A 14,925-nucleotide genomic window follows, 5' to 3' on the forward strand; every position below is an offset into this window, starting at 1 on the left:
AGTGGGACTCTATCTTACTTCTTTTCTGATCATAGTTCAGGCTTGAAATGCTGTTAATGTTAGAGCTGGGGAATTTTCTCCTGAGAAAACTTCTTCCATTTTCTTTTTTCTTTTTTTTTCTTTTTTCTTTTTCTTTTTTTCTTTTTTTCTTTTTCAGCTAAGTCTAGTTACAGTTCCTCAAGTCTTCTGTGTGAGGGGAAGGTGATCTTGGTGGAAGTGCCACTATTCTATCCTTGAAGAAGGGTGTGTCTTGCGTATCAGGGTGTTGCTTTTATTGACAGTGGAAGCAGCAGATGGTGCTGGTTGTACTTTCCTAATCAGAGACTCAGAATTTGCTTGTCCCTGTGTGGCCTAATTTTCCTTGACTTCAGGATGCTTCTTGGTAGATACATGTGACATTCTTAAGACAGCAACACAATTCATGGCAGCTTTTCATGCCCCTATCCCAGGAGTAATTTGTGGAGCGAAATGATGCTCTTTGAAATCAGCTGAATTTCCCTTTGTTTGAACTTCTCCAGCAGCAGCAATTCAGCCATGCAGTTGTTGCGATTATTGCTTGGGTTACTCCCAAAACATGCTGGTTGCTGCTTAGACATGTAGGAAGTCTGAAGTGCCCTGAGACCTTGCAGTCTAAAACAAAACAGGGGGGCAGATGCAAACAGTTTTTGGAGGCAACATAGGTTAGCAGTCTGTCAGCTGCAGTTTGGGTTTTCTTCTCTGTTGTTATTGACTTTGATCCACCATAAATTGCTCCAGGATGCAATGTGGGGGCCTGAGCATAAATTTTGACCGGCTTCTGGCTTTTCTCAGGCAACATGGAAAAAACATGTTGAAAACCAGTTGTGCCTGCAGTTAGGCTGCCAGCAGTTAGGCTGCAATACAGACAGTTCACAAGGTATTACCAGCTATTCAGCAGCAAGAAACACAACGCCACTTGTCCTCTGATGTATAGTCATCTTGGCAGGCCTAGAGTTCCTCCCTCAGCACCGCAGAATTCAGTCACCTGGAGCCCATCACCTTCAAAGATGCGCATCACCATGATTTTAAAAAATTGAGATGTGAGCGTTGATGTGTAATTGCCAGCGAAGGCCATTTGCTTTTCTGCTGTTGCTTCATGGTGATTCCTGCCAAGGAACATGACCTCATGTCCTGCCTACAAAGTTAAGGTGAAGGCTTTTGGTTCAGAGCCTTGGTGCCTGTTATGTCTTAAAAGTGCAATTTGTTTCCTGTCTTGTTCCAGGTCCTTTTTTGGAGTTTCCAGCATTTCTGAGTGATTCTCTGGAAGTCCTTTATCTGAATGACAATCAGCTGGACTCTGTCCCGCAGTCCGTTTGCCATCTGAAAGGTTTAACAGAACTTTACTTAGGAAAGTAAGTCTGTGTCCTGAAAAAGCTATGCAGTATTATTTCCATGTTGTTTTAGTGACCAGTCTTCTGTGGAGCCCCACCCCAGATGTCCAGTGCTTTTGAAGTCAAAAAGCTGGAAATAGTCAGCCCCTTGTTAGAACCTATGCCCATCATTTGCTTTAGATAAGGAGGAGGCTAGCCTTTTGAATTAGGGAAGATGATCTAATGCTTTGAACACAGGCCTGGGAATCTAATGTGCCTCTAGTTCATTCTGGCTTTTTGCTGTCAGCTTCTGTAGCATTAAAGTCAATAACTCATCATTTTTGCCTTTATTTCCTCAACTATCCAGTAAAGATGATTAGGCTTGTCTGCCTCAGAGGATAAATTGAGGTTATACATCACTTTTAGGATGGAAATTACTATTAAAGTGCTGAGTAGTTTTATTAAAATGTTAATGGAAGATTTCTGCAAGGAGAGAATAGTGTAATCTGAGAGTCCGTGAGAGCAGCTACTTACAGACAAAGCCTGGTTGTTGGTAGATTTATTTGTTTTTGTACAGTAACCCTGGTATCCGAGAGCTTCCTCCAGAACTTGGACAGCTGGCTAATCTCTGGCAGCTGGATATCGAGGAACTAAATATCAGTAACGTTCCTGCAGAGATCAGAAAAGAGGGTAAGGCTGATCCTGTGTGTTCTTTATTAAATTGACTGAACATATAATGAAATCGCTTCCTTTTAACGGTCCTGAACAGGAACAGACAGTGTGTGCCCAAGCCCTTGTTGCGGTTAACTGGAGTTGCATAGGGAAACCTACACATATTTGCAAATTTGATAACCAGTGCTAAGCTCTGGCTATATGATCAGTTTCAGATAGATCACATGTTAAAACGATGACTTATAAATGCAATATTTGATTTGCAATATGCATGCTGAATAAATTCCATAGCTTGCTTCCTGAATGTGTGTACTTTAGGGTATTTAGAGAGTCTTTCTAAAGACTGAAGTGTTTAGGATCAACAGTCACAGTCACATTGAAGTGACTATTGTAAGCTGCTAGATTTTTGGATCTATTACAGTACTGTCTTCTTTTTTGTGTGTTTTAATAAGAAAATCCTGTGGGAACAAAGTTATTAGGAATTAGTCCTTCTCCAACACACTGTTGAAGCCTAAATCTAATTTTAACTGGAAACATAAAAGTAGAAGGAAAAACTGAGTATTTTCCAATACTAAATTAGTATTTTATGTTTCCTTTCAGCTTCTGAAGCATACGAGCCACAGCATTTGTTTCTTCTTACAGTGCTCCATTGTAGAGTCTCAGAGCAGTGACCTTTTTCTGGGGTCTCTGTCTCAGGTTTGTCACTAGAGGTTTCTTTGTTTATTCTCTGGGCTGCCTCAGCCCGCAGCGAAACTGTAGGGAAAATATTAATTCAGCTGATGTGTTTGCAACAGTAGGTTTTGTGCAGTCCTGCTGTACATATGTATGTTTGTAACTGCTAACCACAGATAAAGCCTGTTCACTTCCCCCCCCATAGGCCCTAAAACAGTGCTGGCATACTTAAGAGCACAGCTGCGCAAAGCAGAAAAGTGTAAGCTAATGAAGATGATCATCGTCGGTCCTCCACGACAGGGGAAATCAACGCTGATTGAGATCCTACAGACAGGAAAAGTCCCTCAGATGATGCACAGCGATGCCACCATACGTACAACAAAGTGGGAGCTCCCCAAGCCAGTGGGACACAAGGCAAAGGTGAAAAACAGTCAAAGATCCTTAGCCTCACTGGAGTATTTGAGCCCTACAGTGTCCCTTATGGGCTGAAATTGCGTGCCCTTTTACAAAGAACCATTTCCATCACCTGTGAGCCAGACGTTGCAGGTGATGTGGTTTAGACCCATCACAATTCCTCTGTTTCATTTCCAATTGGTAGTAGAGGACAATTCTCTTTTCCTGAGCACTCAGCTTTGTGTCCTAAAGAGAAAAATCCATGTGTAGGCTGCCCAAATTACTGACTCTATACCAGCTCGAGTGGGTTTTGGACACCAATTCTGAGAGAATGTTTTAAATCAGCTTCTCTAAAGCAGATTGTCCTTGCATTTGAGGCCAGAAAATGAGACGTCAGTACCTAAAGTTGGACTTTCTTGATATCAGAACTGTCCTAGGTGGGGAAGGTGGGTAGAAGGTAGGATGCCTGACTTCTGGTGTGATCCAAGGATGTCTACTGTGTACCTTAAACTCCCAAATCTCAGATGGCTCATTCAAGGAGTGTGTCAACCCATACTGAACTCGTTTGGACAGCACTGAATTCATTCAAGCATTTGTAGGTGGCCCTGTCCACCGCCTGCATAGTAACACAGGGTTTAGAGCGTGCAGAATTGGTCCTGAGGGTCCTGAGGTCTTGTAGAGCTGAGGGTGTGCAAACACGTGGCTCTCCCTTCCCGGATGACAGCCATGACCACCAGACTGTTTTGGAAGGGACGAAGGAGCCTGCTGAGTTCAGCTCTTCTACAGCAAAGAGTGCCAGGCCAGAGACAGAAAGAAAAAAAGCAAGCACAGCCTGACTCCTTAAAGAAAAGACTTTGGTGGGAGAAGAGATTTGTGTATTTTCTGTTGAAAAGCAATTTAATAAAATAAAACCTAGACAGCCTCAGAGACCTGGAGTGGAATCAAGGTGCCGAACGGGCTTTTGTCCCTACCTCTGAGTCTCTGTCACACCATACAGTCACCGACACCATACAGACACACAGCTGAAGGTCTTTGGGATGAAAAAAGCAGTCCTTGTGCTAGTTAGGACTTGGTTTAAACAATATGGAAGTTATTCCAGCTGTTTCTGGGAGGCTTCAAACTGGGACTATGCGAGGAGCCCTACTGAGATACTTAACTCCTTGCTGAAATCTCATAGGGTAACTTGTCATGTGGGATCAGTCAGTACTTGGACCTGGACCAGTAAATGGAGCCCACTTGGTGTTTCGTGATGCTCTGAGGGTGATGGCTGGAGCAGAGTTTATTTTTCTGCTCAGTCACAAGCTTCTTGCCTCCCCAGGGCCAAGTGATTTAGGAGCAGAGCCTTCAAGTATGTAGGTGCTTCCTACTGCAACTGGGAGCCTGAATATCATGTCAGAGGAGGGCCGTGCTCCATCCTAGCGCTATTGTGGGGCTGCATGGAAGGATGGCTGCTGAGATACTTGGAAGGGAGACACGGCTAGAGGCCTCCGTTTAGATGATTCCCCAAAAATTAGCGAGTCAGATTTACAGTAGCTGTAATTGTGGCCCATCTCTGATGTGACGCGCCTATCGGAAGCCTCAGAGCAACATGCAGGAGGTGTTTATGAAAAGCTTGAGAAGTTTCTCATCTTCTGAGCATCTTATATTCTGTTTGGCTCAGTTAGGGCTGAGCTCAGTGGAAGTGATTTCAGCAGGGGGTTTCCTGTTCTCCATAGCAGTGGCAGATAAGTAGCTGCAACAGTCCTGTCGAGCGTGGCACAGACAAGGATGAAACAGTTTCTATTCCAGATGCAGTGAAATACTGGGCTCAGAATGAGACCCTTGTTTGTACTGGAGAATCCGCAGCATTAACTGGAGATTTACCAGCATCAAGGGCACCTCTATCATTTTAGCAGCAAGTAATTAGTCTTGATTTCCTGTGGGGAAGTGGTAGCCATGCTTAACAATTGCTTGTTGATTTATCTTTCCTGGAGGCACAATTAGGACATTGAAACCCTTCTTGTGTCATACATTATGCAGGCGTAGGTTTGTACTTTGGCTATTATCTCCCTGTGATTTACTGCAACCGTTTGATTTGAACACTTCTCTTTGTCTAAGTAGGTTGATTCAGTGGAGTTCAATGTCTGGGATATCGGAGGCCCAGCAAGCATGTCTACAGTCAATCAGTGTTTCTTCACAGACAAAGCATTGTACATAGTGGTATGGAACTTGGCACTGGGGGAAGAAGCTGTGGCAAACTTACAGTTCTGGTTGCTGAACATTGAGGTAAGAAGTCACTGGTGGACTCTGGGGTATCTATTTATCAAGTAGTAGCTCAGCACAAAGATACGTGATTATTACAGATTCTTTTTGGTCTGCTTTCAAAAATTCCGCAAGCTATGATTTTTTCATAGCTTTTGGAATTAATTTTCCATTATGCTGTAGGCATATCGTTATATTTAATGGTTTAAATTTATCATTTGCTTTGTTCTCCCTCACACACATCAGAGAATGAAACAAAAGCTGATTTATAAACCCCTGCTAAGTAAGGCTGAACATACTTAGTTTGGAATTAGTGTTTGACCACACTGTGCTCCGAGGAGGGTTTGAAGCATTTTCTTTCTTGTGTGGGTTAGACACACATTAGTCTTGAGGTTATATTTTTAACACTTTAGATTCAGGTAAGCTAGAGAGTATCTCCTAGACAGCTCTCAGCTGGGACTCAGAACTGCAGTGAATTCATTAGTGTTGGTTGATTTTTATAATACCATGTTCATAACTTTTTGTAAATGTTTATTATTTGATATCTGTCTTAACATTGCATACACAAAAATGGGCTCTGAGCCAGTCCCTCTCAAAAAAGAAACATCTTGATGTTACAAAAATACTAGCTTAACGGTCAGCAGCAGTCAAAAACCCAAACTAGGTTACAAAGCCGAAAGCATAACTATGATATTTCAAAAATGTATGATGTGCCTGTGTCCTTAATGTATCCAGCAGGTACATAGTAGCATCAGAAAAGTTACAGATAAAGATGAACATCATGGTTAAAAGTATGAAAAAAGTTTCTGAGTACACAGCAAGTAAATAGACCTCTTCAGCTTGGGAAAGGCAAATGAGGAGGGCTGCATATAGACTTCTCAGGGTAAGGGGAAAAACCACAAGGTAGTCTTTGTTCATGATCTTTTATTATAGAAGAATTAGGAGAGATCAGATGAAATAATGAGATGGTAGCTTTGAAACAAACAATAGGAAGTATCCTGAACACAGCAGATAGCTAACCTGTGCAATATATTGGAACTATGATGTGCTGTGGATATCAGAAGTTGAAAAAACAGACTGGTGGAAGAAAAATCCATCAAGTGCTATTAACTGAGAGATACCATCTCGTGGTCAGGAAATTGATGAGCAGCCTGCTGCTGCATGCTGGGAGAACACACCAGGGAAAATAATCTCTACATGCTTACCCTGTGCCTGTACTCTCCATTAGCCTCTAGGCAGAATATTGGGCCAAGTGGGCCCCTTGGTCTGGCATGGTACAGCCGTCACTTCTGCATCTGCACAGGGTTTGAGTTTAGTGTCGTTCAGGTTAGGATATTTCAGTGGGCGTCATAAGAGACAAATGGATTGACTGCAAATAAGCATGTATTTCTGCATCTGAATAGTCTTCTGTGGTCAGAGTAATTTGGATCGGCAGCCTGATCCCTGCTTAAGCCTGTGCAATCCCATTGTATTTGGCAGCATGGTCCCTGAAATCTGGATACATTCCAGTGCTGTAATGGAATCGTGGAAGGGTTGGAAGAAACCGCAAGATCATCTAATCCATTCCTTTGCATTGATTTAGGATTAAGTAGATTTAGACTTTTCTAGCAGTTATCTCACCTCTCCATATACCTCCAGGCAAAAGTATGTGTAACTTCCCCAGGTATCCATTCCAGAGTGTAACTAGCCTTTTTCAGGACATCAGAGTTAGATCTTCTGGCTACAGGTTAAGCTAACTTATTTTCCTTTGTCTGGGCGGACATAGTCCCCACCATTTAACTGACTTGTAGCAACTTAATGCCACATAGCAACTCCCTTTATGTTAAACCCTGATGTAATGAGGCCAGACCGACAGTCTCCCTCTTTGCAGTAGCAGCAGATGGTTAAGGCATGTTCTGTAGAACTTCTGTAATACCCAGATCACTTGTTGCTGTTGTCAAGCTGCCTCCGTTTTACATACATTCCATTTTATTAATGTGTATGACTACCCCCTCTTAAATATTATACTTTTCACATGTCCTCGCTGTATTTACCACGATGTAATCTGGATGATATCATCATCAGTGTTTCCCCTTACAGGCCAAAGCTCCAAATTCAGTGGTGTTAGTGGTAGGAACACACCTTGATTTAATTGAAACAAAATTTCGCGTCGAGAGGATAGCAACTCTGAGGGCATACGTCTTGGCTCTCTGTCGGTCTCCGTCTGGATCCAGAGCAACTGGCTTCCCAGATATCACATTCAAGCACCTGCAGTAAGTCCTTGTGCCTTTATGAAGCTCAGTCACTCTATTTTATGTCACTTCAAACAATTTTATAATACTTGATCTCCTTGGCAATGGAACTGATTTAAAGGCTCGTCAGCATTGCGTTTCATCTATTTTTGACTGAGATAATGTAGAATAATCAGAGAAAAGTACAGTGTTGCTCAGGGGTCTGAGCGTGGGCCTGAGAGCTGGAAGCTCCAAAGTCATGACCTTGGCCAGTCTGTTTTAGGGCTCCTGCTCCGCTCAGGTTTCTCACCATTAAATGGTGATACAGTTTTATTAGTCACAAGGAGAGAAGTAATTGATTAAAGATTGAGTAATTAATGCTGCAAAGCTTGAGAGCATGACTGTTCTAGTGTGGGTGCCACAGGGTTTTGTTAAGAGGGGGCTGTGTGGTAACCTTGTTCTACCTGATGTAAGAAAGCTCACATGGCAGTGTTGGCAGGATGAGGAGTGGGTCAGCCCCCTGAGCCCCCAGCAGTTCAAACCTGTGCCATCTGAGTTCACCGGGTGGGATAACGGAGGGGTGGTGCTGTCTGGAAGATCAGTGTCAGTCAGGCCATGCAGCCTCTGCAGCTCCCTCCCTTTGGCTAACAGAGAATGCCCTTGGAGAGAGGAGGCTTCTCTGGCTGGGAAAGAGGTGAGTCTGCCAGCCAAGGGAGCGCACAGCACAGGTGGAGCATGGATTCAGCAGGCTGACACCCAACAGTGTGAAATTGCCAATGCCTGGGGCAAAAGCAGGTGGTGGCTGGCAAGTAAAGAAGGGCGTTTGCAATGTCCCCGGCGCTTTGCATCTGCTGCCTGGCAAAGTCATCAGGAGACCTCCCATGCATGTTCTGTTCCGCAAATGCAAGCGCTCAGTCGAGCATCCCAGTTGGCTTTTTCCCATTAGGAGAAATACCAGGGACCCAGCATGAGGCCCAGAGACTCACGATGAGAAGGAGAAAGTTTTGTGCTTCAGTCTCTTCAAGCCTCTTTTCCTATCACCACAGAGCATCATAACATGATCTCAGTCATTTTTTCTCAAGGGGATTTTCTTCCACCTGCCACACATCCTGCACATTCCCTTTCACCTTCCTTTTCCCCTGCATTTCTTCCCACTGGAGTCATGCCTGATTTCATACCTCCTCCCTCCCGTGCCTCTCCTTCATACCCCATTGTCCACCTGGATGGGGCTCCTCTAAGCAGTGCTCTGGGCATCCGGAGGAGTGTAAGGAGTGTTTGTTGTGAAAGCCATGTGTGGGTGAGCCTGGAGTGCTTTTATCAGTGCTGGTCCTCCAGTGTCACTCCAGTGAGTGCACACTTCCCAGTGCCACTGACGGCTAAGGTTTAAGATAAAGCATATTGCTTTAGAAAACTATTTTCTGTCTGCCATGGGAACATGTGTAGGATCAGTTAGAAAGACTCTTTGTTGGGGAAAGTGGAAGAGAACTGTTCTTATCCTGCCCACAGCAAGACCAAAAATAGTAGGAGTTGGAGAGAGCAGGCTTTTAGCTGTTAAAGAGATGATGAAGGCCAGCTTTTAGGATCTAAGCATCAATTCCCAGATCACAGGTTCCAGCTGAGCAAGGGCCGGAATGAGGGTGGGAAAAGGTGTCTGGTAGTCATCATCGTGTCTCTTTGATCTAAGGCAGGGAGAACTGGACTTGTCTCCAGCGACTGCCGGAGCACCATGTTTTCCTCCCTCCTGCAGTCCCTTCCAGGATGTGTGCAGCACTGAAGGGAAAGTGGGTGATGGCTTTGGTTAGTCTGACAGGGAAGTCCCCAGAGATCACAGTGCACAGGGGACAGAAAAGCGGCGCACAGTGAATGAAGCAGGCAGAGCGGAGGTTGGCCTAATATGTCTTTTCCAGGCGTCTTTGTATTTTTCTCCAAAGCTAAAAATGCTCACTGACAGCCTTCCTCCCATTCATCTGGCACAGGAAATTTAAAGTCGCTGATAAGAGAAAGTGGGCCTGGAAAGGAAGCCAGTGTGCTGATAAGGTTTGATAATCTTCACCCTTGCATGACTTTTGCAGTGAGCTCTCATGTAAGACTCTGGAAGGCCTCGATGGACTCCGACAGCTGATTTTTCATGTCACTTGCAACATGAAGGATGTTGGCAGCTCAATATGCTCACAGAAACTTGCAGGGAGATTGGTGAGAACTGTTCTTTCTAGCGGTGATCCTTACCAAAGTGGGGCGTTTTTGAGGATTGGTTTTGGATTGGGAGGTGAACTTCAGGAGTTACTGTTGATGCAGGAGGCATGTGAAGTATGTAAGATAGCTATCTGGCTTTGGGAAAAGACAGCACTATAAGATCCCTAAGATGACTGAGCCAGCTCAACTCCAGCAGAGTGATTGCTGTCTGATACCGATCCTGCTGTTTTTCTTATGTTGCTTGTAGATACCAAGAAGTTACCTTAGTCTTCAAGAAGCTGTCCTTGCAGAACAGCATAGAAGAAGTCAGAATGATGATGTCCAGTATTTAACAGACAGACAAATAGAACTGATCATTGAGCAAACACCTGAAAATGATATCAAAGACTATGAAGACTTGCAAACTGGTAGGTCAGAGCAGACCAGTAATTTCTTGGAAATCAGGAGGTGTGATTGAAATATTCCATGAATAATAGAAAGGGGAGGGGAAGGAAGCCCACCAGGTAATTGCTGTGCAAAAAAACAGTTACGGTGTGCTCTATACCAGTGTTGAAGTCACTTTGGAAATTGCTAAGATACAAAATTAGTAATGGGTCTTTGTGGGGAGAGGGCTGGGATGTTCCAAGGGTGGTCTGAGGCTACTAATTTTTATATTTTTTTGAACAAGCTTTGTCTGATTTTATTTCTGCTCTGTGCAGAATTAGCATTGCCATGTTTTCAAGGCTATGTTCTCTGTAGGGCCCCAGTCCTGTGATCTTTATGGAGGCTTTGCACTGCGGGAGCCTGGGGGAGCCCTTCCCTGTGAGGATGGCAGGAGGAGGGTAGAGGGGAGGTGTGATGGGGACAGAAATACTGGCTGTAAAGGGGTGAGATGCGGGTTTTACAAGTGGAGTGCCAGATAGCAGCACTCCTCAGATAAATGTTACTCTCTTGGCTTGACTGCATGCTGGCTATATCTGGTATGCATAAAACTGCACAGACTGCCTCATAGCCTTACTCATCTGCACTGTGGTTTCCTAATGCTGGTCTATTGCTGATCTAGAGTTCTTTATTTTTTGCAGCGATTAATTTTCTCATAGAAACAGGTACACTGCTGCACTTCCCAGACACAAGCCACGGCCTAAGAAACCTCTACTTCCTTGACCCTGTCTGGCTCTCAGAGTGTCTACAGAGGATTTTCAACATCAAGAGCTCCAAGTCTGTAGCTAAGAATGGAGTCATCAGAGCAGAGGATCTCAGGATGCTGCTGGTTGGGACGGGCTTCACTGAGCAAACCGAAGAGCAGTACTTCCAGTTCTTGGCTAAGTTTGAAATTGCACTGCCTGTGGCCAATAACAGGTATGTTGTTAATTAGAGGCTCAGCCAGGCGGGAGGCTGTCACCGTAAGTGGTTGTCTTGACAAGGATCTTCCTGTGAGAAAATATTTGAGTTCGTTACATAGTATAATGGAAGGCACCCATCCATTTGGGCTGCATTTCCTGACATGAGCATCCTTTGCTTCAAACAAGCTAGTCTGAAAACTTTCCAAGGCAGGTCTTTGTCCACTCGGTGCATTGAGGCTGCTGACAGACTCAGCCACCAGCACGGAGGGGCAGTGACACTGCCAGGGATGTGGCAATGAGCAGGTGGAAGCTGTAAGCACTCAGCTGGCACAGCTGCAGCTGAGAGAGGATGTGAGGCTCATGGCTACTGGGCCTAAAATATAGATGGGATGGAGTCATCTGTTTCCAGTGGAAGATCCTCACTCCAGACTATAGCAGAAAACTTTGGGTAATCAGTAATTATGTCAGCCCTGAAAGTAGTAGTATTTTACTTCTAGTGAAACCAAAGAATTATAGCTTTAGTGGCAATGTGATTTCCTTAATTTTTAGCCTCAGTAGGTGTTGATCAATAGTTTTCCTAGAAATGGTCTAGGAAACCTCATTCTCTTTAAATGTTAATGAGGCCTCCTCCCCTCCGCCCCCCGATCTCTTTTGCTGTGGGCAGAGTTCCCTGCTATTTTTCTCTCTCCCATCTGCTTGGCGACAGCCTGTTGTTGCGTTAATGGTGAAACCATAGCTGTATTGCACTTTTGATGTGGCATTTGCATTTCACTTCCTTGCCCTTCCAGGACAGCATGGCTGCATTGCCCTGAGCCTCTCGGGAGCTCTGAATGCCAGCACAAGTGCAGCATTCTCTGTGCTGTCATTATGCCTGTCACTTATCCAGTCCCGGATGCCAACAAATTTTCTCAGGCTTAACACAGATAAAGCAGCAATGTTTCTGCTTAGTCCAAAATGCCTTTTGGACTCCTTGTCACTATCTGCCATTTTTCTCCAAGGCAATTACATTGTCTGTGCCTCAGGAACAAGGAAACTGCTTTTTCACGGCCTGCCCAGTCTTTCTTAGAACGATCCAAGCCACATTAGCAGAATATTCTTTCCCACTGATGGACTGTAGCTATAGCAGGTTGGATTAATTTAATGTTCTAGCCAGACACAGAGCAGTTATTTGTTACTGTGCTTCTGCAGTTATTGTCTAGATTGCCAGATAGGGTTTCTGTGCAGTCACTAGAGAAAGCAGCTGCCAGTTTCCCTTCTGAAAGGGTGTATGGGGGCATGTTTCACATATTTTCAGAATTTGCATTGGCTGTTGTTCAAGAGCATTGAATCACCATCTGTATTATAATCCACTATATAGTTGTGGTCCAGAAGGGCCTCACTGGCCTTCTTACACTTGTAGACCCTTTCTTGGATGCGCTGAGGAAAATTTACTGGCTGTCACAGCATGCATCCACTACCTTTATAAAGCAAGAACTTTTAGTTTGATGCACTCCACTTTTCTGCCTAAGGTGCATGTGCTTTAGCTTTGTTCTGCTTGTTAAAACAGAGTTGAAAGTATGACCATTCTTATTTTAATTTATAAGTCAAAGAGAAATTTTTATCAGTTTTGCATTCCAAAGATGTTTCATAGAACAGATAATTTGATCACGTAAAATGTCATCGGATGTTATGGACTGTGACATATGGAGAGAGCTGTTTTCTAGTGATGGCTGTTTTTTCTGAGCTGATATTTCAGGTTTTACAGAATACTGCAGCTGCTGGAGAGAAAACATGATAGGCTTAAAGCATTGGATTTGGACCCAGCATTAGTTCTAGTTGTGTGTCTAGTCCCTGCCACTGTTATTTTGGTCAAGTCCCTTGGCTGTTTGCCTCATTTCTGTCATTATGCCCATCAATGATGATCTCCAGATGCCAACACATTTTCTCAGGCTGAACACTGATAAAACAGCAGTGTTTCTGCTTATAATCAAATAAGATTTTTGATTGTTTAGGCATCTTGGAATGTATTTGGTACAGAAGAGTATCACTGTCAACAGATTTATTGGCAGGTATTGAAAGCCATAAGCTAATAATTTTCAGAACAGTTCTAGTCTTCCAAAAGGTTTACCTTCCCAAAAACTAAAGATCAGGACAAATTAATATTCTGTGCTTACTAGGAGATCTGAAAATAATTTGAAAACTTTGTGGTCTTCTACACCAGTGTAGCTCTGTTATTTCTGATCAGTCAGGCTCAGATAGCACTGTGTCTCTTCCACATTTGGGCAAAGAACCGAATAACCTGATTGCAGGAGGAGAGAGAGCAAGGCAAGCGATGTCTCTGCTGGCATTAGCCTGGCAAAATGAGCTCTTGCCCTGGAGTTTGTCAGGGATGTGATAGGGAGTCCATCAGCTGCAATATGGTGCGGTGGGAAACCCTGTCATGTTGACCCATGAGATGCTCTCGTTCTGGGACTGGGATGAGAGCCCAAGCAGTCCAGTTCCTGCAGCCTGCAACTGCCTCCTTGCCACCTCCCACAACACCTCCTCTCCCCACCTTCAAGCTGAGCTGCTGTGGGTTGTTTTTGCGTTTGTCTTCTGTTGCACATAGGAGCACAGGTGTAATTCTCTGCTTACTACCAGGACCGAGCAAAAAAGATACCAAAAAAAAGTCCCAGCATCACAACTGTTCTAATGACTCTTATATTTTAATGCATTTAATTTGTGATTGCACTGATGTCCTGCTCATTACATCAGTTTTAGCCCTGTCCAATAGCCCTGGCTGAATTATGTAATGTCTGTTTTGCCTCTGCTTGATTCCATAGTGTAAATTAATTTCTCCATGTGTTGCTGCAGTGCCTTTAATCTAAAAGCTTTTTTATATGCAGTAGGCTGTGACATTAAAAATCTCTTTGGAAACTGAATTGCCTTACTATCCAGTAACAATGTACTCACTGTTACAAGCTGTAGCTAAAATTTGAGCTGTTGAATTTGATGTGTTTCAGCTACCTCCTCCCTCATCTGCTTCCTACCAAGCCAGCATTAGATATCCACGGGCTCTGCCACCAGACCTCAAACACAGTCCAAAGGGTCTTCAAGATGAGTTTTGTCCCAGTTGGCTTTTGGCAAAGATTCATAGCCCGAATGTTAATTAGCCTGGCAGAGATGGACCTCCAGGTAGGTTACTGTATCTCTCTGCAAGCAAAAGACAACAACTGAAGTTGTTGTTCAATATAACTGTAAGGGGGTGTCTTCACATCCAGCTTGCTTCAGTCACAGGCTCACTTTATTTGAGTAAATAGGGAGAGATGAGACTCTGATTCTGTTTTCACAGTAGGTGTCATTTAGAACAACAAATTGGCGCTGGGGAAGAAAGCCAGTGTTCTCCACAGCCTCTTTATAACATGATCCCCTGGAAGGTCTCAGTACCTCCAGCATCTCCCAATTACAAGTAATTGGAGTCCTGCCTGCAACTCTTGTCCATGACTGTTCCACTGGCCCAGACTCTTCTCATATCGTTTGCCAGAGGACATCTGGACTAGCTCCACCAAAGTCAGCTATCTGAATCTGCATGGCTTTAAATCAGAAGAAAATTATAGGACTGTTGCCTTAACGGGATAATGAGTGCAAGCAGGCACCCTATTAGTGCAAGTGGTATGCATATCGTTAAAGTAATGTGTGTAAGGTTCTGAAAGCTAAGTGAAATGTGATGTTGTTAACAGATGTATTTTTGCAGCAGCTTATATCTGAAACATAGCCCTGCTGGAAACCATAATAAATACCTACAAAATATTTTTAGTACTACTGTGATAGCTTCTTAACAGCTATCCATTTAAGCTGTGATCTGTCATTGATGTACAGAACATGGAAAACACGATACCTGTTTATGGAAGATCCTCTGTGTTCCAAGCTTCTCAA

The 14,925-nt window shown here is 43.8% G+C and overlaps 1 protein-coding gene across 5 annotated transcripts in view; it reads left to right on the forward strand.

Annotated features, from left to right (window-relative positions):
* LRRK1 (leucine rich repeat kinase 1) overlaps window positions 1–14,925 on the forward strand; it is an 84,951-nt gene that overhangs the window by 47,651 nt on the left and 22,375 nt on the right. For all 5 annotated transcript variants that reach the window (XM_080397557.1, XM_080397554.1, XM_080397555.1 and 2 more), the window contains 9 exons: window positions 1,241–1,370; window positions 1,906–2,018; window positions 2,878–3,092; window positions 5,166–5,330; window positions 7,386–7,558; window positions 9,589–9,709; window positions 9,957–10,116; window positions 10,771–11,047; window positions 14,013–14,184. In XM_080397557.1, coding sequence (XP_080253683.1) covers window positions 1,241–1,370; window positions 1,906–2,018; window positions 2,878–3,092; window positions 5,166–5,330; window positions 7,386–7,558; window positions 9,589–9,709; window positions 9,957–10,116; window positions 10,771–11,047; window positions 14,013–14,184 — 1,526 coding nt within the window. The remainder of the gene's footprint in view (window positions 1–1,240; window positions 1,371–1,905; window positions 2,019–2,877; window positions 3,093–5,165; window positions 5,331–7,385; window positions 7,559–9,588; window positions 9,710–9,956; window positions 10,117–10,770; window positions 11,048–14,012; window positions 14,185–14,925) is intronic.

The sequence above is a fragment of the Falco punctatus genome (genome assembly GCF_963210335.1).
Source record: "Falco punctatus genome assembly, chromosome: 7".
In the NCBI taxonomy this organism is placed as follows: domain Eukaryota; kingdom Metazoa; phylum Chordata; class Aves; order Falconiformes; family Falconidae; genus Falco; species Falco punctatus.